We start from the raw sequence: 22,011 nt of genomic DNA on the forward strand, positions 1-22,011 counted from the left end.
CATACAATGGAATACCACACAACAATGAAAGTAGATGAACTACAGTTACATACAAATACAAAAATGAACTTTGCTAATCCCACACTTCGGGAGGCCAAGGCGGGTGATTGTTAGAGGACAGGAATTGGAGACCATCCTGGGCAACAAAGGGAGCCCCATCTCTGTCAAAAAATAAAAAAATCAGGGGTGCGTGGCTGCACATGCCTGTAGCCCCGGCTACCCTGGAGGCTGAGGCAGGAGGATCACTTGAGCCTGGAAGGCGGAGGCTGCAGTAAACCGAGATCCCGCCACCGAACTCCAGCCTGGGCGACAAAGCGGAGCTCTGCCTTGAAAGAGGCAAAGAGAAGGAAGGCAGAAAAAGGAAGAAAGAGGGGGAGCCACGGAAAGCGGCTTTGCTGTAGGGCTGGTTGTAGGGCCGCATTCACCAAAGCCCCATGGGTCTAAGGCCAACTCCGAGGATGGAGGTCAGCACAGCGGGCGTCCCCTGGGGCTGGAGGGCTGTGAGCCACCGGCATCCAGCTGGCTGCTTTCACGGGGAAGTTCGCTTGGTAAAAGCTCACTGTGCTTTTGCTTTTGTTCTTGCATAAACATCAGTTCAACACAAAATTTTCACAGAAATAAAAACACCTCCCTGACAATGCGACTTTCCACTTGACACCAGGGCCCCGCGCTGCCCATGGAACAGGGCCAGAGTCCTCCACGAGCGTTAAGGTTGCCGCCTGCCCGCTTCTCCCCCAGGTCCTCCAGGCGGGACCCGCAGCCTGCAAGCCAGAGCCCCCGACTGACAGGACTCGCGGCCCGACCCCCGCGTCCCCCTCATCCTGCATCCCGCTCCCCCCCCGGCGGCCCGTCCCCCCCACGGCCCCTTCCTGCCTGCGGACCCTCCCCCGCGCCCTCCTCCCCTGGCGTCTCCCTTCCCCCCATCTCCTCGGTATCCCCCTTCCCCCCAGCCTTGACCCCTCACATCCCCCCCTTGCCCCCCTCCTCTGGCGTCCCCTTCCTCCCTGCAGCCCCCCACCACCTCCTGCGTCCCCTCTCTCCCCATCCTTCCGCAGCCCCTCACTCCCCCGCTCCCTCCCCACCGCATCCCCGGTGTCCCCCTCTCCCCAGCGGCCCCTCATCACGCCCGCGGCCCCCACTCCCCGGTGGCCCCCTCCTTCGAATCCCCCTACCCCCGCGGCCCCTCACCCCCCCATGCCCCCTCCTGCTCCATGCGCCGTCTCTCCCCCGCGGCCCCCCACGCGCCCCCGCGGCCTCTCCCCTGGCATCCCCCTCCCCCTGTCCCCTCCCCCTTCTCCACGCGCCCTCTCTCCTCCGCAGCCCCCCACGTGCCCCCATGGCCCTCCCACCCAAGCCCCCCATCCCCCGGCGTTCCCTGCCCCCCTTGCCGCTCCCCTCCCCTCTCCAGCCTGCGTTCGGGAAGCCCTGACCTTTGCCGAGGCAGGCGTCGCAGTACACGTGCCCGCAGTTGGTGAGGCTGAAGCACGACGTCCTGTGGGGCGGCTGGAAGCAGCGATTACAGAACACCCAGTTGGCCATGCCAGGCGGGCGACCGCAGCGGCGAGGCCGGGCCCACGCGAAGCCCACGCAAGGTTGGGACCAGCCTCCCCGCTCAGGGCCCGAGGACGGGCAGCTCTGCGCCTGCGCAAACTCGACGGCAGCCCTGCGCCCGCGCACTGGAGCTCGCGCCCTCCCGCCAACCCCGTGGGAGCGCGCGTCTGACACCTCTCCCAGGTCGCTTGGGCTGGAGTAGGCGGAGGAACGCACCACGAGCACCAGCGTCCCGCCCCCGTCTTTGCGGTCCTCAGGTGTTTTGTGGAAGCCCGGCCTGGGTGGCGGGCGCGGGGAATGGCGGCTGCGCTGAGGAGGCGGCGGGCGCGACCGCAGTGGGGGAGGGGGAGGGGGAGCGCCGAGGGCGGGGGATGCGGGCCAGGCCCACCTTGAGGGCCGGGAGCTGGGCCGGAGGCCAGGGCGGGCAGGGTAGTGAGCTGGGCGAGGCAGGGGAGGAGTAGGGGAGAGTGGGCGTGGGGGCCCTGGGGGCCCGGGGAGCGGGATAGGAGGAAGGGAGGGATAAGTGGTTGTGGGAGTTGGGGTGGGAGCAGGAGGGGGAGTGGGGATGTGGGTGTGGGGGCGTGAGGCGGTGGGGGTGGGGGTGAGGTGGGGTGAGGCGGTGGGGGTGGGGTGGGGTGAGGCGGTGGGGGTGGGGTGGGGTGAGGCGGTGGGGGTGGGGTGGGGTGAGGCGGTGGGGGTGGGGTGGGGGTGGGGTGAGGCGGTGGGGGTGGGGTGGGGTGAGGCGGTGGGGGTGGGGTGGGGTGAGGCGGTGGGGGTGGGGTGGGGTGAGGCGGTGGGGGTGAGGTGGGGTGAGGCCGTGGGGGTGGGGTGGGGTGAGGCGGTGGGGGTGGGGGTGGGGTGAGGGGGTGGAGGTGGAGGTGGGGTGAGGGGGTGGGGGTGGGGTGGGGTGAGGCGGTGGGGGTGGGGGTGGGGTGGGATGAGGCGGTGGGGGTGGGGTGGGGTGAGGCGGTGGGGGTGAGGTGGGGTGGGTTGTGGGGGTGGGGTGGGGTGAGGCGGTGGGGGTGAGGTGGGGTGAGGCGGTGGGAGTGGGGTGGGGTCAGGCGGTGGGGGTGGGGGTGGGGTGAGGCGGTGGAGGTGGAGGTGGGGTGAGGGGGTGGGGTGGGGTGAGGCGGTGGGGGTGGGGGTGGGGTGGGATGAGGCGGTGGGGGTGGGGTGGGGTGAGGCGGTGGGGGTGGGGGTGGGGTGGGGTGAGGCGGTGGGGGTGAGGTGGGGTGGGTTGTGGGGGTGGGGTGGGGTGAGGCGGTGGGGGTGGGGGTGGGGTGGGGTGAGGCAGTGGGGGTGGGGGTGGGGCGGGGTGAGGCGGTGGGGGTGGGGGATGGGGGTGGGGGCCAGGCCGCGCTGCACGCTTTGGGGCTAGTGTCCAGGTGGCCGCTGGCGCAGAGACCTCAGCACGGGAGGCCTGAGCCTGCTTCCCTCTGAAACAGAAGGCGTAGCTAGGGAAGGGCCTCTGCTGCTTCCAGCTTCCAGCATGGGGAAGTGACTTTTTATAAACTTGCCCTCCGCGTGGTTTTGAGAGTTGCCACCCGCTGGGACGCTGCAAAGCTCGGATCGAGAGGCTCAGGCAAGTGCTTGTGCCGGGAGAGCGCAGGGTGAGCGTTCCCGGTAGCTGCGGGCCAAGTGACCCCTGCGCCCTGAAAGGTGTGAGTAAAATACAGCTGTTTCCAGGGCCTCGTATGAAAAACGTCTTAGTAATTTTATATTGATTACATGTTAACATGATATTTTTGATATATTAGGTTAAATATATATCACTGGCGTTGATTTTACCCTTTCAAAAAATCCTTTTCAATGTGGAGACTAGAAAACTTAGAATTACGTATGGGCTGGGTGCGGTGCTCACGCCTGTAATCCCAGCTACTCCGGAGGCTGAGGCAGGAGAATCGCTTGAACCCAGGAGGCGGAGGTTGCAGGGAGCCGAAATCACACCACTGCACTCCAGCCTGGGCAACAGAGTGAGACTTCATCTCAACAACAACAGCAAATTAGAATTATGTATGTAGCCCACTTTTATTTCTGTTAGACAGTGCTGATCTCTACCAAGTTTAAAATAGCAAGACCAGAAACGTGGCAAAACCCCGTCTCTACAAAAAATACAAAAATTAGCTGGGTGTGGTGGTGGGCCCCTGGGGTCCCAGCTACTCGGGAGGCTGAGGTGGGAGGATCGCTTGGGCCGTGGAGATCGAGCCTGCAGTGAGCCTGACGGCACCTGTGCAGCAGAGCGAGACTCAGTCTCAAAAATAAGTTTAAGAATAGGATGAGGTGCCTAATCTATCAAATTAAGAAGCTGCATTATAAAAGTATCCTATCAATGTTATAATGATATAACGTTAATTTCAGTCTCTGGTATCTTTGAAATCATAAAAGTAATACACATTATGCAGGTATTTTGATTTATTAACTCAAACATTTTGGAGATTATTTGTCCTTATTGATAATATTTTAAACAATCTTCTTAGCTATAAAGAAGTCTTTCAGGTACTTCATTTGGAAAATTCCGACTGAGATGAAGATTAGTATTTGTGCAAAAGCCCACCATAAAACATTGTTATTTGTATCTTCACTGGTCGTTCGAAAATTTTCTTCACGGTCCTATGCGGAAAAGAAATAGGTTTAGTGTCATAAAGTACTTAACTCACGATTTTGAGGGGAGGGTTGTTGTGGGCATTCGAGGTATTTAATATTACCCAATTAATATCTTACACCAACGTATCCGTGCAGTCTGCTTTTCTAAACCAGAATCTGTTGCTTAGCCAAGTATAAGAGAGTAAAAATCAACCTTATAAAAGATGTTTTTGTATTTTGGTGTAAAATATCAGGAATTTAACCTATTCGTATATTTTATTTGCTGCCGTCAGGCAAAGCGAATATTACCCAATAGTGGTAGATTTCATCATTTGAGTCCAGCCTTTATGCCAGGCATTAGGCCAAGCACATGCATGCCTTATTTGCTTGTCACACCTGTCCTTATCTTCCTGATAAGGAAACTGAAGCTTAGAGATGACACAGATTACTGACAGATAGTTGAGATTTAAGCCCATATCTGACCAATATCCACTTAGTGTAGTGACTCAAAAAGCACCTAATGTCATAAGAATAAAATTGTGATTTGGAAAGTGAGCATACATGAGTCTCTACAAATACATGGGATGCATTTGGAAGCATTTATTCATTCTGCAAGCTCACACCCTGTGCTACTAGGGACTTCGTTAGGCACAGGGCATAAAAAGATGGATGAACTGAAATTCTCTTTCCTAGAGGAGTTCATAGTCCAGCCGACAGAGTGAAGAAAAATTGCTCTCTCTAGTCCCTGTGAATCCACACAGTTCTACCTCAGAGAGAAAGTGAGGAACAGGCAGTTCATTCTTTCCTTGGTCCAGGGGCTTTGTGTTGAGAAATGCGTTGCTGGTAGCAAGAGATAAAATAAGCTGAATAGGCAGACTGACCCTTTGATAATTTTGTTCTTTGATTATTTGCTCAATTTGTTCAATTAGATTTTCAAGCTTGAAGGTAAGTTCATTAACTTTGTCCTTTGCTTGAGCAATGGCCGCATCAAGGTCGTGTTCGCCAACTCGAATATCTAAGTGGATCCGCTGTACAAACAGTAAAAAGGAAAAAATGGCATGTTTTTAAAAACAGCTCCACTCTTTTTCCTTACTTTCTCACTCTTGTATCCTCGTCCTTCCTTTTTCTCCCTTCCCCCTTTTCATAAGCAGGACACTGCTTCACTCTTCAGCTCCCTTTTTTTCCCTCACTGCCACTCTTTCTTATTCTACTTGGTAGTCTTTCTTGTAATAATAATGCATTAAATGGTAAATTACTGACCTTATAGTATATTTATACCTTCCTGAACATGAAATTAACTATTAGGTAAATGACTTTGGTGTGGAGAAAATTTGATTAATGTTCTGAGGGAAATTTTCTTTACATATAATTAAATTTCTTAAGCTAAAGTACAAATTGTTTTCATCAGTTCCGAACACATTTAGAAAATAGCCAATCACCATCTACCGTGTAAGAGTTTTATTTATTAGAATTCTATTATTAATTCACCCTTCAGCCTTCACTTGTTTTCAAGCCTCAATAATCACAGTTCTTTTAACCTTCCCTCACAGCTCTTATTTTTCAAACCCTTTAATCAACTTCATGGCTCTCCTTTGAACCCCTTCCAAGCTCTCCAGCTCCCTCTTTGGTTGCTGCGCTGAGATCTGGGCATAGGACTTTAATAAGTTTCTAGCCAGTTTGAGTGTAATGGTTCTGCATACCAATGTCATGCTTGAATAGTGCTGACGCTGTGTTCATCAACAAGGACATGGGAAGCATATACTCACCAGCCTACTCCCTCCAAATGACACAAGCCTTGTAGAATTAGATTCTAAGCAAATGGTGTGTTCACCAGGTGAATGTGAAGTAAAATAGAATGTCCCTTGCGGGCCATATAGCTTCGACAATATTACCTAGGATTAAGGATTTCCATAGATTGAGTTTATTATTTTCTAGTTTACATTCTTAAAAATAAATCTCTATATATTATCTAGTAAAAAATTGTGCCATTCCTAAACAAGAAATCAAATGGCTAATAAACGTGAAAAATATTCAGACTTGCTAGTAATTAAAAAATTCAAACTACAGTAAGATATCCCCTGTTCATTGTCAGATTGACGAAGATTTAAAAGTATCCAGGGATAGTATGGACAACTTTTGTCCCACAGAATATCCAAGAACTGTGGGACAACTATAAAAGGTGTAACTGGACACATAATGGGAGTACCAGATGGAGGAGAAACAGAGAAAAGAAGAAATATTTGAAGCAATAATTATTGAGAATTTTTCCCCAAATTAATGTCAGATAACAAGCCATAGATTCAGGAAGCTCAGAGTATACCAAGCAGGATTAATCCCCTCACCCCCTCAACCCCAAAATGAAACCAAAAAGCTACACCTAGGAATATCATTAAAACTGCAGAGAAGCAAACACAAATAAGAAAATCTTGAGCAGCCAGAGGGGGGAAAACATTACTTACAGAGCAGCAAACGTAAAAGTTGCATCTGACCTCTCCTCAGAAGCTATGCAAGCAAGAAGAGAGTAGAGTGAAATATTTAATGTATTGGGAATAGAAAAATGACCAACCTAGACTTTGGTATCCTGCAAAATTATCCTGCAAGAGATAAGAGGGAATAAAGCCTTTCTCAAACAAGTAAAAACTGAAGGAATTTTTTGCTGGTAGATCTGCCTTGTAAGAAGTGTTAAAAGAAGTTCTTCAGAAAGAAGGAAAATGATGTAGGTCAGAAACTCAAATCTGCATAAAGGATGAGCATTAGAAAAGTGGAGGTAAAATTAAAACTTTCTATTTTCTTATTCTTAAGTGACCTAAGAAATATCACTTTACTCAAGATAATAGCAACAATGTATCGAATGGTCACAGTTTACATGTAAGTGAAATTAATGGAAGCCATGATAAAATCAGGGGCAGCAGGGAAGAATTAGGAATATTTTGGTAATAAAAGGCACTTGCGGCTGGGCATGATGGCTCACACCTATAATCCCAGCACTTTGAGAGGCTGAGGCAGGTGGATCACCTGAGGTCAGGAGTTCAAGACCAGCCTGGCCAGCATGGTGAAACCCTGTCTCTACTAAAAAATGCAAAAAAAAAATTAGCCAGGCATGGTGGTGGGTGCCTGTAATTCCAGCTACTCAGAAGGCTGAGGCAGGGAGAATTGCTTGAACCCCGGAGGCAGAGGTTATAGTGAGCTGAGTTCATGCCAGCCTGGGTGACAGAGTAAGACTCCATCTCAAAAAAAAAAAAAAGAAAAGAAAAAAATGGCCCTTCCTGTGAACTGGTAGTGTGTAGTGTTATTTGAAATTCGACTTGGACTAGTTGTGAATGTATATGGCAAACTCTAGGGCAACTTCATATGCTAACAGAGAGAATGGAATCACAGAAGATGCTCAATTAAAACCACAAAAGGTGTGAAAAAGAGGAGAAGAAAAAAATAATGAGGGCAATGAATAGAAAATGGTAACAAATATGGCAGATAATAATCCAGCTATATAAATCATCACTTTAAATGTTAATGGTCTGTGTCCTTGGCCTGGGTAGAGTGGCACCTGTTGGTGGTGCCCATATTATATCAACCAGGGACAAAGCAACCCCCTGTTCATCCCAGCTTGGCTTTTGATCTGTACCTATACCTGGTTCATGCCTTGGACACATGGGAAAAAAAATGTCAATGGTCTAAATACACCAGTTAAAAAATAGAGTGGATCAAAAAATGAGACCCAATTATATGTTGTCTATAAGAAAATCATTTGAAATGTAAAGACACATAGATTAAAAGTGAAGGGATAGGGAAAGATACATCATGCTAACCTTAATCAAAAGAAGGCTGGAGTAGCAGTATTAATTTCAGGCAAAGTAGACTTCAGAAGGAATGGAAATTATCAGGGATAATTACATAATGGAGCAGTACATGATGATAGAAGGGTGAATTCTCTAAGAAGACAACAATCCTTAACGTGTATGCACCTGACAATAGAGCATAAAAATATGTGAAGTAAAGCCTGATAGAACTGCAAGGAAAAAATAGATGAACACTTTATTATAGTTGGAGTTTTTCAGCCCCTTCTGTCAGAAATGGACAGATCCTGCAGGCCAAAATTAGTAAGGACATCATTGAAATCAGTGGCACCATCAGTTGACTGGAGATAATTGACACCTATGATTACTTTATCCAATGATAGCAGAGGACACGTTTTTCTCAAGTTCACATGGAACATTCGCCAAGATAGACCACATTCTGGGCCATATATCACACCTTAACGAATTTAAAATAATAGAAATCATACAATGTATGTTTTCAGGCCTCAATGGAATTAAACCGGAAATCAGTAACAGAGAGATAGCTGGAAAATCGCAAAATACTTGGAGATTAAACAACACACTTCTAATTAACACATGGGTCAAAGAAGAAATCTCAAGACAAAATGAAACTACAACTTATCAAAATTTGTGGGATGCAATAAAAGCAGTGACTAGAGGGAAATTGAAAGCATTGAATCCATGTACAGTTGGCTGTCTGTAATACCAGGTTTCACATCCATGGATTAAACCAGCCATGGATTGAAAATATTTGAAAAAAATATATGTAACAGAAATAATACAAGTGAAAAACTACAGTGTAACAACGATGCAGCATTTACATTGTATTAGATATAAGTAATCTAGAGGTGATTTAAATTAATGGGAGGATGTGTACTAGTTACCTGCAAACTACACCATTTCATATAAGGGACTTGAGCATCTTCAGAATTTTATATCTTTGGAGAGTCCTGGAACCAATCCCCCACAAATACCAAGGGATGACTGTATTAAAAAACGAGATCTAAAATTAATAATCTAAGCTTCCATCTTAGGAAATGAGAAAAAGAAGAGAAAATTAAATGCAAAGTAAGCAGCAGAAGAAAAATAATAAAAACTATAGCAGAAATCAATTAAAAACAAGAAATAGAAAAAAATCAACAAAACCAAAAGTTGATTCTTAGAAAAGATTAAAAAGCTTCTAGCCAGGCTAAGAAAAAAATAAAAAATGAAGATGACACTACAAATATCAGAAACAAAAGAAGGGGCATTACAAATCCCATGGACATTAAAAGAATAATAAAGGAATACTGTGAACAAGTCCATGCCCACAAATTTGATAACCTAGGTGAAACTGACCAATTCCTTGAAATACGCAATCTAATAAAATACAAGAAGTAGGCAATCTGAATAGGCCTATATCTAGTAAGAGGTTGAATCAATAGAAACTTTCCAAAGCAGAAAGCACCAGGCCCAGATGGGTTCACTGGTGAATTCTAACAAACATTTAAGGAAGAAATTGTGCCAATTCTCTACAATCTCTTCCAGAAGATAGACACAGAAGGAATACTTCCTGATTCATTTTATGAGGCCAGCATTACCCTAATACCAAAACCAGACAAAGACATTATAAGAAAACTACTGATCATTGTATCTCATGAATATAGATGCAAAAACCCTTAATAAAATATTAGCAAATGAAAATCCAACAATATATAAAAGAATTATATACCACAACTAAATGGGTCTTATTACAGATATGCAAGGCTGGTTTAACATTAGAAATCAATTAGTGTAATTCATCACATCAGTAGGTGAAAGAAGGAAAAATCATACCATCATATCAATAGATGCAGAAAAAGCATTTAACAACAGCCAACACCCATTTATGATAAAAATGCATCAAACTAGGAACATGGGGGAACTTAATTTGATGAAGAACATCTACAAAAAAGCCGATAGCTAATACACTTACTGGTCCGAAACTAGAAACCTTTTCTTGGTGGACTGGAAGTCCTAGCTAATGCAGCAGAAGGAAATAAAGAGTTTGGGAAGGAAGAAATAAACTGTCTTTGTTCACAGGTGACATGACTGTTTATGTATAAACCCAAAAGAATTGACAAACTGCCAGAACTAGTAAGTGATTATAGTAAGGTTGCAGGATACAAGATGAATATAAGAAAGTGAATCACTTTCCTATATACTAACAATGAACAAGTGGAATGTGAAATAAAAAGCACAGTATCATTTACATTAGTACGCTCCCTCAAATTACTTATTTATAAATCTAACAATATGTGCAAGACCTATATGAGGAAAACAAAACTGTGGTGAAAGAAATGGAGAGAAGTCCATGTTCATAGATAAGAAGACTTATTATTGTCAAAATCTCAGTTCTTCCCAACTTGTTCTATAGATTCAACAGAATCCCAATACAATTCTAGCAAACTATTTTGTGCATATTGACAAGCTGATTCTGATATTTATATGAAGAAACAGAAAACCCACAATAGCCAACACAATATTGAGGGAGAAGAATAAAAGGACTGACACTACCCAACCTTAAGATTTACTATGAAGCTACAGTAATCAAGACAGTGTGATATTGGTGAAAGAATAGACAAATAGATCAATGGAACAGAATAGAGAGTTCAGATGTTGTTTCAGGCAATTTCGATTTTCAAAGAATGAGTCTTCTATGTGTTTTAAAAAAACAGTGAATGGGTTTTAATGTGATAGTTTTTGGCCCAACTAAAATTTGGCTCTGGGTTTAATGTGCTTTGGAGACACTTTCAGATGGTCATTAAGGATTATTGGGAAAGTATAGAATTGGGGTTTGATATATCAAGGAACAGAAAGTATGTGCTAGAAGCATAGATGTGGGTGTGTAGGGAGGAGAGGGTAGCTGTCTTGACAAGTGGCTGGAGCTAGGAAAACAGTCTCAGTGGAATTACTGTCAGTGAGCTGCCAAATGTGCCAAGAGAAAACTATTGAACAGGTGAAAATCAAGTGTCCAAAAATCCAACTGGATTGGAGTCTTCAGCACAGCTCTCTGTCTCCACGTAAGTGGGGGTGTCACAGTGTCTTCCTGAGCTTGGGCCAACCAGTCATCCAGTTTCATGAGAATGGGAGTCCTGTCCTGCCTACTTCAAGCACCCTTTTCTTGCCAGCCAGAAAGAGGCCTATTCTATTCTACAAGTCTTTGGTCCACCACCATTCTGCTACCCCATGAGCACAGCTCCAGGACAAGTAGGTTTGAGTTAGTGGGCTGAGGAATTCATTGTCTTAAGCTTACATGGTGGGGGATGGATATCTCTGTTATATCCATTGTATATATGAGAAAACAGCATCAAAGCAGTCAAATAACCCATCCAAGGTTTTAGCTTATATGTGACAATCTATGCTTGAGTTTGATTCTGACTCCAAAATCCATATTCTTTCCACATTTCCTGTGACTTTTGTACTCCTCTGCTAACTCCTGGTGAGTAAGAGATATATGAGACCAGACAGTCCCAGAGGCTGCTGCATTACTAGAGAACGCCCATGCCAAAATGGGAGGAGGGAGGAGTTGGCTTATCTGACCCTTGTGCTTGGGTGGGGCTGCAGCACCAGCAAAGTAGATGGGGCCTGGTTGGTGCAAAACCACAGGGATGCTTTGGCCCTAAGGTCCCTTTTGCCTAGGAAGATCAGCAAACCTCAAGATGACAAATCTGGGACTCCTCATTTTATTTTTTAAAAGCTTTTTGTATTATGAAGCCTGTCTCTGCTTCTCAACTAAACTATAGGCTCATTGAGGGCAGGCACTTTCTATGTTTTTATGTCATGCTATCATTCAGTGCTATATGCATTAAAAATTGTTAATTCCGCTTAGTGAGTGCTTCTACAGAGATTTAAAAACTGGGCTACATGATGCCTGAATTTTTGGCAAATGAAAAGTTTTAGTAACAAAGTATAAAAGAATGTTTTACCTCATCATTGTGAGTTGTAATAGTCACAAACATTCCCAAACCAGGAGCAGATTCAAGGAACGTATGTCTGCCTATGTCCCATTGCTGTATCTTGAAAGTTCCTGTTTCAAAAATATAAGACATTACAACATGTAAGAAACAGTAATAATGTTTATTAGATGTTACTGCTAAATTAAATGAATTTATCTTTCTCAGTTTACCTAAATCGTAAAACACTCTTAGTCTGAACAGCTATAGCTTGGTGATTAGGTATCTAACAGAGTAGAGGACTCTGGAATATAGAGGAAGACTTGAGTTCTTCATTTCTCGCTCTCATTGACTAGGTAACTTGACAAATTATTTCACCACTGTAAGCCTCCATTTCCTATTCAGAAAAATAGGGGTAATATAGATCTCTCTCAAATCTCAGTTGTGAGAACTGCCGAAAATAACCCTATGAAAGGTTTCCACCTAGAATGTAAACTCCATGTGAGCTGCCACTAAGAGATGGAACTCTTGGACCTTTTCCAAAACCTCCCCAGTAGTTCTCCCTGCTTTAACTTCTTTCTGCCGTAACTTGATCCCATACACTTCCAGCAGAATTGCTTGCTAAAATATCAGTGTAGTCATGTCAAATCTTTCGTTTCATTGTCTCCAGAGGTTTCTGCTGAAGGTTGGATTTGGAGGAGTCTCTGGCTTTCTCTTGTTAGTATGTGGTAGCTATCATATGACTTAACTTCCCTCATGTGCCCTTGAAAGGTACAATGGGAATGAAAACCCGGGTAACATTTGTTGGACCCATATTATGTGCCAGGCACTGTGCTAAACACTTAACATGCATCACTCTTGTATAGATTTATGTAACTGTAATATATGCTTATAAAGTACAAATATTATAAAATTTTATAAAGGTGAGAGAAAAGGCACTACACTGTCTGGGTTTGAATCCTGACTCTACTGCTTGCTAGCTATGTGGGCAAATTAATTTTTCTATACTTTAGTTTCATTATATCTAAAATCGTTAGAAAAGTAGTATTTACCAGCCGAGCACGGTGGCTCATGCCTGTAATCCCAGCACTTGGGGAGGCTGAGGCAGGCAGATCACTTGAGGCCAGGAGTTTGAGACCAGCTTGGCCAACATGGCGAGACCCCGTCTCTACTAAATATACAAAAACGAGCCGGGTGTGGTGGCGCATGCCTGTAGTCTCAGCTACTCAGGAGGCTGAGGCATGAGAACTGCTTGAAGTGGGAGGCAGAGGCTGCAGTGAGCTAAGATCGTGCCACTGCACTCCAGCCTGGGTGACAGAGGAAGACTCTGTCTCAAAAAGAAAAAAAAAGTAGTATTTACCTATGTAGGGTTATTGTCATGAAGATTCAGATGTTTGTAAATTGCTCCATTAGAATGGTGCTTGACACAGCAGTGAATTAATGTGTTATATGTAAATATATAGATACATGTATAAATTATACATATATACAGTTGTGCCTCAGTATCCATGAGGGATTGGTTCCAGGATGTCCTCAGGACACCAAAATCCACAGATGCGCAAGTTCCTTATACTAAATGGCATAGTATTTGCATATAACGTATGCACATCCTCCCATATACTTTAAATAATCGCTAGATTACTTGTAATGCCTAGTACTTAAATGCTGTGTAAATAGTTTTTGTACTGTATTGGGTTTTTATTTGTATTTTTATTGTTGTATTGTTATTTCTTATTATTTTTTTCCAAATATTTTCCATTTGCATTTGGCTGAATCTCCCAATGCAGAATTTGTGGATATGGAGGGCCCACTGTATACACTCACACACTTTTCAGTAACCGAGGTGATTTTTCCCTTACCACCACATTATGCTGTCTCCATCTAGAGAAAGGAAATTCCGTGCAGGGACATATGCATAAGTCCTGAGGGCAGGAGGATGCTTGGAGTATTCAAGGAGCAGCAGAATGGCTGTAGTGAGGTTAGCAGGGAAAGAATGGTAGGAGGTGGGGTTGAAAAGGTAGCAGGGGCCAGATCATAGAGAGTCCCGATGTCCATTGTAAGGATTTGGGGAAGCAACTGGGTAGAGGAGTGACATGATGTGACTTTCCTTTTAAGTTTCTTATTGTTGCTGTTATGTGGAGAAAAGGATGAAGAAGGGTCAAGGGTGGAAGCAGTGACACTATTGTAATCTAAGTGGCTTAGACTGTGATAATAGTAGAGGTTGTAAAAAGTCGTTGGTTTCTGTACTATTGTATTTTTTTAAATTTTGTCATTATTATACTTTAAGTTTTAGGGTACATGTGCACAACGTGCAGGTTTGTTACATATGTATACATGTGCCATGTTGGTGTGCTGCACCCATTAACTCGTCATTTAGCATTAGGTATATCTCCTAATGCTATCCCTCCCCCCTCCCCCTACCCCACAACAGTCCCTGGTGTGTGATGTTCCCTTCCTGTGTCCATGTGTTCTCATTGTTCAATTCCCACCTATGAGTGAGAACATGCGGTGTTTGGTCTTTTGTCCTTGCGATAGTTTGCTGAGAATGATGGTTCCCAGTTTCATCCATGTCCCTACAAAGGACATGAACTCATCATTTTTTATGGCTGCATAGTATTCCATGGTGTATATGTGCCACGTTTTCTTAATCCATTCTATTGTTGTTGGACATTTGGGTTGGTTCCAAGTCTTTGCTATTGTGAATAGTGCTGCAGTAAACATACGTGTGCATGTGTCTTTATAGCAGCATGTTTTATAATCCTTTGGGTATATACTCAGTAATGGGATGGCTGGGTCAATTGGTATTTCTAGTTTTAGATCCCTGAGGAATCACCACACTGACTTCCACAATGGTTGAACTAGTTTACAGTCCCACCAACAGTGTAAAAGTGTTCCTATTTCTCCACATCCTCTCCAGCACCTGTTGTTTCCTGACTTTTTAATGATCACCATTCTAACTGGTGTGAGATGGTATCTCATTGTGGTTTTGATTTGCATTTCTCTGATGGCCAGTGATGATGAGCATTCTTTCATGTGTTTTTTGGCTGCATAAATATCTTCTTTTGAGAAGTGTCTGTTCGTATCCTTCACCCACTTTTTGATGGGGTTGTTTGTTTTTTTCTTGTAAATTTGTTTGAGTTCATTGTAGATTCTGGATATTAGCCCTTTGTCAGATGAGTAGATTGCAAAAATTTTCTCCCATTCTGTAGGTTGCCTGTTCACTCTGATGGTAGTTTCTTTTGCTGTGCAGAAGCTCTTTAGTTTAATTAGATCCCATTTGTCAATTTTGGCTTTTGTTGCCATTGCTTTTGGTGTTTTAGACATGAAGTCCTTGGTTTCTGTATTATGTCCCCATCGTACAGGTTGGAAACTGGTTCTCAGATAAAGTCACATAACCAAGAAGTTGTAGAGGCAGAATTAGAACTAAGGCAGTCGGATTCCACAGCCTGGAGCTACTAGCTGCATTATCACAGTGCCTCCCTGGAAGGCAAGAGAGAGACAATTCCCTGATAGGGCTTGAGAAGGGAATGTGAGGCTGGATATTGGCCACGAGGGCATCCCATGGAATATGTACTCTCTGGGAGACAACTGGAGGGAACACTTCCAGGGATAAGAAAGCTGCAACTAACTTTCAAGCTCTGCCTGCACTTTAGAGTGACCTCAGTCTTAAGGCATCTTTCAAATAGTTCTGGCCCTTCTCTCCCGCTCTTCCCATCCCAAAGTTTGTTAACTATATGTGTAATGTGTATTCAGTACTTTTTAGTGTGATCCATTTTAAGAAGGTTTTAAAAAAGATATCATTGATGGTTCTGGACAAGATGGGATAGGTCCATTCTGCCCTATTTCTTCTGCTGATTACAACTAAAAATCCTGGGCAAAATGTAAAAAGCAACGACCAGAAGACTCTGAAAGAAGATAGAGTGGCCAAGGACCTCAGGACTCATAGCACAACTCAGCAGTGGGTTATCTGTTTGTTTTCTTCCTCCTGTATATCCTGGTCTGGGTGCTATGGCAGTCCGCAACCTACAATTGCAGACCAAAATTTTGAAAAGAACCTAATGTCTCCAGCCAAAAGATCTGGAATAGGATACCCTGCAAGATGAAGCTTCTTTGAGTATACCTCCCTGTATTAGGCTTTTCTTGCATCGCTATAAAGAAATATCTGAGACTGGGTAATTTACAGAGAAAAAAGGTTTAACTGGCTCATGGTTCTGCAGGCTTTCCAGGAAGCATGGTGCTGGCATCTGCTTGGTGTCTAGGGAGGCCTCAGGAAGCTGACAAGCATGGTGGAAGGTGAAGGAGGAGCAGGCCATTACATAGCAAAAGGAGGAGCATCAAGACCAATGAAAAGTTTCAATAAAAAATAAAAGAAAAAAAAGCAGGAGCAAGCAAGAGAGAGAGTGGGGGGAGATGCCACTTAGTTTTAAGTGATCAGATGTTTTGTGAACTCAGAGTTAAGAGCTCACTTATCACCAAGGAGATGGCCCAAGCCATTCGTGAGGAATCCACCCCCATGATCCAAATACGTTTCACCAGGCTCCACCTCCAGCACTGGGGATTAAAATTCAACATGAGATTTGGGTGGGGACAAATACCCAAACAATATTACTGCCCTACTCCAGATGAACACCTTAAAGAAATCGCACCCCTCCCACTGGATGCTTCAGCATGGAGACTATGGGGTGGAGCCCTGTCAACATGCCCACCGAGCACTAAGTGAAGGACAATAAAGAGTCAGTGTCTCTACACTAGAGACTTGGGGAGGATTTCAGAGAAGAGAGAACTGGAGAGAAAGATCTTTAACTCTGTGTATGAAGTCCTGAGCACACCTCTGAGCAGCTCATGCTTGAAACTGACCAGAATCAATAAAGCAAAAACTTTGAGAATTCAACTATGGTGTGGAATACTGCCTAGGTTTCAGATTAACCTCTAGGTAGCACACAAACAGGGCAGATGGAATACTACTCGGCCATAAATGGAATGAATTAATGGCATTTGCAGCAACCTGGATGAGATTGGAGACTATTATTCTAAGTGAAGTAACTCAAGAATGGAAAACCAAATGCTGTATGTTCTTTCTCATAAGTGGAAGCTAAGCTATGAGGATGCAAAGGCATAAGAATGACATAATGGACTTCGGGGACTCAGGGGGAAAGGGTGAGAAGGAGGTGAGGGATAAAAGACTACAAATTGAGTGCAGTGTACACTGCTTGGGTGATGGGTGCACCAAAATCTCACAAATCACCACTAAAGAAGCTACTCATGTAACCAGACACCACCTGTTCCCCAATAACCTATGGAAAAAATTTATTTTTAAGAAATTATAACAATGCCTGATACGCTTTTCATTGTACGCAGAGGTAATATTTAAGACAACTATGTTATAAAGAATGGGAGAGCAAAGGGACTTAAATGTTGGTAAGGTTTCTGTATTTCTCTTGAAATGGTAAAATATTGATATTACTAGACGGATAAGTATGTGTATGATAATCCCAAGAGTAACCACAAATAAAAATTATAGAGAAAGATAAAGTGAACAACACTATAGGTAAATCAAAATGAAGTAGTACGAAATGTTCAAATAGCCCACAGGAAGGCAGGAAATGGAAAACGGGAATAAAAAACCGGGAAAGAATAAAAATAAAATAATAAAATGGCAGACCTAAATCTTGACATCTGTAATTACATTACATGTAAGTGGTCTAAACAGACAAAGATTATCAAATAGATTTTTAAAATGACCCAATTATAATGTAGTGTACAAGAAAATCACTTTGAATATAGTGCTACAGGCAGGTTAAAAGTAAAAATATGAAAAAAGATATACCACTTTGACATGGGTTTTTAAAAATCTTGAGTGCCTATATAAATATCAGACAAAGTAGGCTTCAGAGGGCTGGGTGTGGTGGCTCATACCTATAATCTCAGTGCTTTGGGAGGCTGAGGCAGGAGGATTACTTGAGGCTGGGTTTAAGACTGGGCAACAGCAAAACCCTGTCTCTACAAAAAAAAATTAAAAGTTGGCCAGGTGTGGTGGCATGCACCAGTAGTTCTAGCTACTCAGGAGGCTGAGGTGGGATGAGCCCTTGAGCCTAGTTCAAGGTTAACAGTGAGCTATGACTGAACCACTGTACTCCAGCCTGGGCAACAGAGTGAGGCCCTACCTAAAAAAAAAAAAAAAAAAAAAAAAAAAAGTACACTTCAGAGCAAAGAAAATTACCAAGAATAAAGAGAGACATTACACAATAATAAAGGTATCAATTCAGCAAGAAGACATAACCACCCTAAATGCACCAAACAAGACAGCTTCAAAACGTGGAGTAAAACTGACAACTGAAAAGAGAAGTAGACACATCCCTGTTTATAGTTGGTACTTCTGTACTCCTCTCTTGGTACTTGATAGAACTAGACAGAAAATCAGCAAGGATGTAGAAGAACTGATCAGCATCATCAACCAACAGGACCTACTTGCCATTTATAGAACATTCTCCTGTACAGTAGAATACATATTTCTTTTAAAGTGCATTTGAAGCATTCAGCAACACAGGCAACAAAGCCCTAAAGGTGATTAGGCACCTTTGCTGAAGTAGCTGAATGTTCCTGGAGAGAAGCGCACAGCGAGGCTTTCCAAGTCACTTTCCGAATATATCACCACCTAAAAATCACAGTTATGTGTGCTCACTATTCTCTAAAACAACTGGCTCATGTGTGTCTTTTCTCCTTAGCCTCTTTCAGTACTTTCCTGTCCCCACTCCCGCTTCTCAGATGGTTACCTTGCGTCTTACGGAAATGGTAAGAGTCTCCACCTGCTGTGGCCTGAATGGCTCCCCCGGAGCTCATGTTGCTATTTAATTGCTATTTTACCAATATTCGGGGTGGAGTCTGCAAGAAGTGATTGGGCCATGAAGCCTCCACTCTCATGAAGGGGTTAAAGCCATTGTGGGAGTGGGGTTCTCATCAAAAAGATAAGTTTGGCCTACTTCTCTCTCTGTCTCATGCACTGACTTGACCTTCCACCGTGGGCTGACCCTTGCCAGATGCTGGTGTCACGCTCTTGGACTCTCCTGCCTCAAGAACTGTGAGCCAAATAAACTTTATAAATTGCCAAGTCTGTGGTACTCTGTCAGAGCAGCAGAAAACAGAATAAGACACCATCTTTTCACCAGCAAATGTCCTAAACCCCCCACATTTACCCTTTTTTGCTCCCTCTTGTTGGAATGGGTGGGGGTTCCCTATTCTGCCAGTGGCCACCCCCTCTTATTTTCTAGGACTTTGCTCTTGTTGCTGCCCCCACTTGCCCATATGGAGCTAATCTTGTCAGCATACCCACATGTTCTGGTGGCCCCCCTTGTCTGTATTCCGTAAGGTATTAGAGGGCAGGAAATGTATTTTATTCCTGTTTCTTTGGCTGTCTAGAGCCTGGCAGTAAACCTAGGCTGGTGTTTGGCTCCTTGGTAGGGGCTCAATACATCTTTGTGGAACGAATGAAAGTGTGCCCTATAGTACATGCTCAGCAAATGATTTTGAATGAGTGAGTGCCAGATGCCCCCCCCTCCTCCCATTAAAATGCCAATATTCTGGCATACTACTTTGAGTTATCAGAATGGAGGAGGAGAATTTCTGCTTGATTTTGCCAAGATCTTCCAGCCTTAAGCGCACGCCCCCTCAGGTGTCATGCGCCATGCCTGCCGCTAGATGGCAGAAGAGAAGCATTGCTCCTGGGCAGAGTAAGCCTGGGGGAGCACTCAGTGCAGTGTAGATGAAATAATCGTGTGACAGGAGGTGTCTGTACAGAACGTAGATATCCACGGATGAGATGCTGTGTCTTGCTTCTTACCGCGTGGTGAGAGAGCTTGCAGGGTTTGCTGCTGGGAACTGGGATGGAGCTTACTAGCTGTGCCGTCTTGGACAAGACACCGAGCTGCTCAGTGTGTTTCCCCACCAGTAAAGCAAGGATAATCATGGCATGTTGGTTAATATTTGTATGTTATTTAACACAGAGATTAGCACCTTGTAAATGAAGCTCCATGTAAGTACTTGATACATAATTCTTTACATTATTATTAGGCTTTTAACTCACAAAGTTTTTCTAGCGACATTCCCATTTAACCCCACAACCCTGTTAAGCAGGTCTAACAATACCCAATTTTATAGAGGAGGGGCCTGAGGCCTGAAGAGGCTGAGATGACTTATCTAAAATCCAGATAATAAGTGGCAGCTCCAACATTAAAATTTAGCAGGGCTGATTCCCAAATTCAGGGCATTGGCCACCAAAAGCAACGCCACTACTCCCTACAGACTTGGATGTGGGGTGTGTGTGTGTGTGTTGTAAACCAGCTCCACATGTGGTTCTTGAAGAGCCTCCAGGTAGAGGCCTTACTCCTCTTGGGTGTTCAGTAAACACTGGGTGCCTACTGGGTGCCAGGAGCATCTGGACCCTGTGGGAGGGGAGCTGCCCCAGGGATGCAGATGCTGTCCACCAGGCTGCACCTCTCCTGGCCTCCCTGGTACCCTGTGCCCACCCTTGATAAGGCAGCCAGCCTTTCCCTGTGATCCCTGGTATGGCTGCCCCATTGGCTCCAGATGATGAGTCCTTGAGGCTGGCACCGTGGGTCATTTGGGTTGGTATTAGAAAAGCAAAACATTCATTGTAGGGGGTTTAGAAAGTAATATCTCCATTAGAAGTTTTTGGTATTTCATATTATACTTTTAGCCTTTTTCCTGTAAGTACATTTTTATATTTTATAAAAAATGAGATCATACTGCACATACTATCCGTAGCTTGATTTTTCCACCTAATGTTTTGTGACTGTCTTTCTGTTTTAAATATTCTTCTGTAAGCTAAATTCAGGTATATTCAGAGAGCTGAAGAAAGACCCAACATTATCTTCCCAGTGTTGTGTATGGAGCTTGGCAGACACTGAGGGTCATTCTGTGTTTGAGGAAAGGATGAGGCAGTGGGAGGCCCTGCGCACGATGGTTTAAGGCAGAATTGTCTGGTTGACCCTGGCTCTGGCTCCATCACTCCCAAGCTGTGTGATCTCGGGTGACTTTACAAAACCTCTCAGAAGTAAGACGAGGATAGTAGCAGGCCCTATGTCAGGGTGGTCATGGACATTAATCAGTGCATTCCCTGAGAACACTGCCTGCCCATGGTCATCACTCAAAATGTGCTAACTACAATTAATTCATGTCTAACTAAGGCAGAATGGGGTAAGTGACAGAAGAGGGATGAAGTTTACTTAATTTCTTCAATGCTTCCTTATTGCTCTTAGAATGAAACCCAGATTCACTAAAGAGCTCCTCAGTCCTCTAGGGCCTGGCCCTTTTTCCTCATTGATCATACTGCCTGCTCCTATTCTGAGGGTATGAGGAACCTCGAGGAGGGTAAGTGACATTTAGATTGAGACTCCAAGGTGAGGGGAGACTTCCAGGCTGGGGGACGGGATCTGTAAATTCCCACTGTCATGTGGGAGGAAAGATTGTCCAGTGGGTCCTGAAGTTGGCTGCACGTTGGTGTCATCTGGGGACCTTTACATGCTGCTGATGCTCAGCTTCTGCGCCATGTGCTCTGATTTAGTTGATGAGGTGCAGATCTGGGCATAGAAAGCAGTTGCTTTCAAGAGTAGCTGTGAACGTGGTGATCTCTTCTAGAATGTCACCATTTCCCTGGAGGATATTCTGTTTCCCTATAACGTTTTGAAGATTCTCAGTAGAAGCAGCCTGTTTTTGACAAAAACATCATCAGAGTACAGCTCAGCACATTCTCACAGACAGAATCGCCCTGGTCCAGACATTGTCAGCATCCTGGAAGCTGCCATGCCACCTATCACCAAGCCCACCAAGGGAGCCACTACGCTGACTTCTAAAGACAGATTATTTTTGTCTGTTTTTGTGCTTTATATAAAAATGTATGCTCTGTGTCTGGCTTCTTTTAATTGACATTTTGTGAGCGCCGTCTGTATTGCTGTATGCCCATGTAGATCACTGTCATTGCTGTTTAATATTGCATTTTTGAATACACAGCTATTCTTGTACATTTGCCTATTGATGGGCATGTGGGCAGTGTCCAGTTTTTGGCTGTTTCACATCATGCTGCTATGAAGATTCTCGTGCATGTCTTGTGAACCAATGCATGCATTTGTGTT

The 22,011-nt window shown here is 44.4% G+C and overlaps 1 protein-coding gene, 2 long non-coding RNA genes and 1 other non-coding gene across 4 annotated transcripts in view; 2 read left to right on the plus strand and 2 right to left on the minus strand.

Annotated features, from left to right (window-relative positions):
- LOC129035308 (probable E3 SUMO-protein ligase RNF212) overlaps nucleotides 1-1,741 on the minus strand; it is a 57,144-nt gene extending 55,403 nt beyond the window's left edge. Inside the window, exon 1 of the mRNA XM_054485577.1 lies at nucleotides 1,431-1,741. Within this exon, the coding sequence (XP_054341552.1) occupies nucleotides 1,431-1,539 (109 nt within the window). The 5' untranslated portion in view covers nucleotides 1,540-1,741. The remainder of the gene's footprint in view (nucleotides 1-1,430) is intronic.
- On the plus strand, nucleotides 1,693-21,784 carry LOC129035309 (uncharacterized). The gene is made up of 3 exons (XR_008502163.1): nucleotides 1,693-1,808; nucleotides 21,139-21,250; nucleotides 21,518-21,784. It is a non-coding gene; the product is annotated as an uncharacterized LOC129035309 (long non-coding RNA).
- On the minus strand, nucleotides 3,949-11,943 carry LOC129035311 (uncharacterized). The gene is made up of 4 exons (XR_008502164.1): nucleotides 11,897-11,943; nucleotides 5,901-6,026; nucleotides 5,016-5,162; nucleotides 3,949-4,161 (listed from the first exon to the last, which is right to left on the minus strand). It is a non-coding gene; the product is annotated as an uncharacterized LOC129035311 (long non-coding RNA).
- Nucleotides 7,653-7,786, plus strand: LOC129035972 (small nucleolar RNA SNORA48). The gene has a single exon (XR_008502447.1). It is a non-coding gene; the product is annotated as a small nucleolar RNA SNORA48 (small nucleolar RNA).
- Nucleotides 21,785-22,011: the final 227 nt, after the last annotated feature.

Source organism: Pongo pygmaeus, chromosome 3, assembly GCF_028885625.2.
Source record: "Pongo pygmaeus isolate AG05252 chromosome 3, NHGRI_mPonPyg2-v2.0_pri, whole genome shotgun sequence".
Taxonomy (NCBI): domain Eukaryota; kingdom Metazoa; phylum Chordata; class Mammalia; order Primates; family Hominidae; genus Pongo; species Pongo pygmaeus.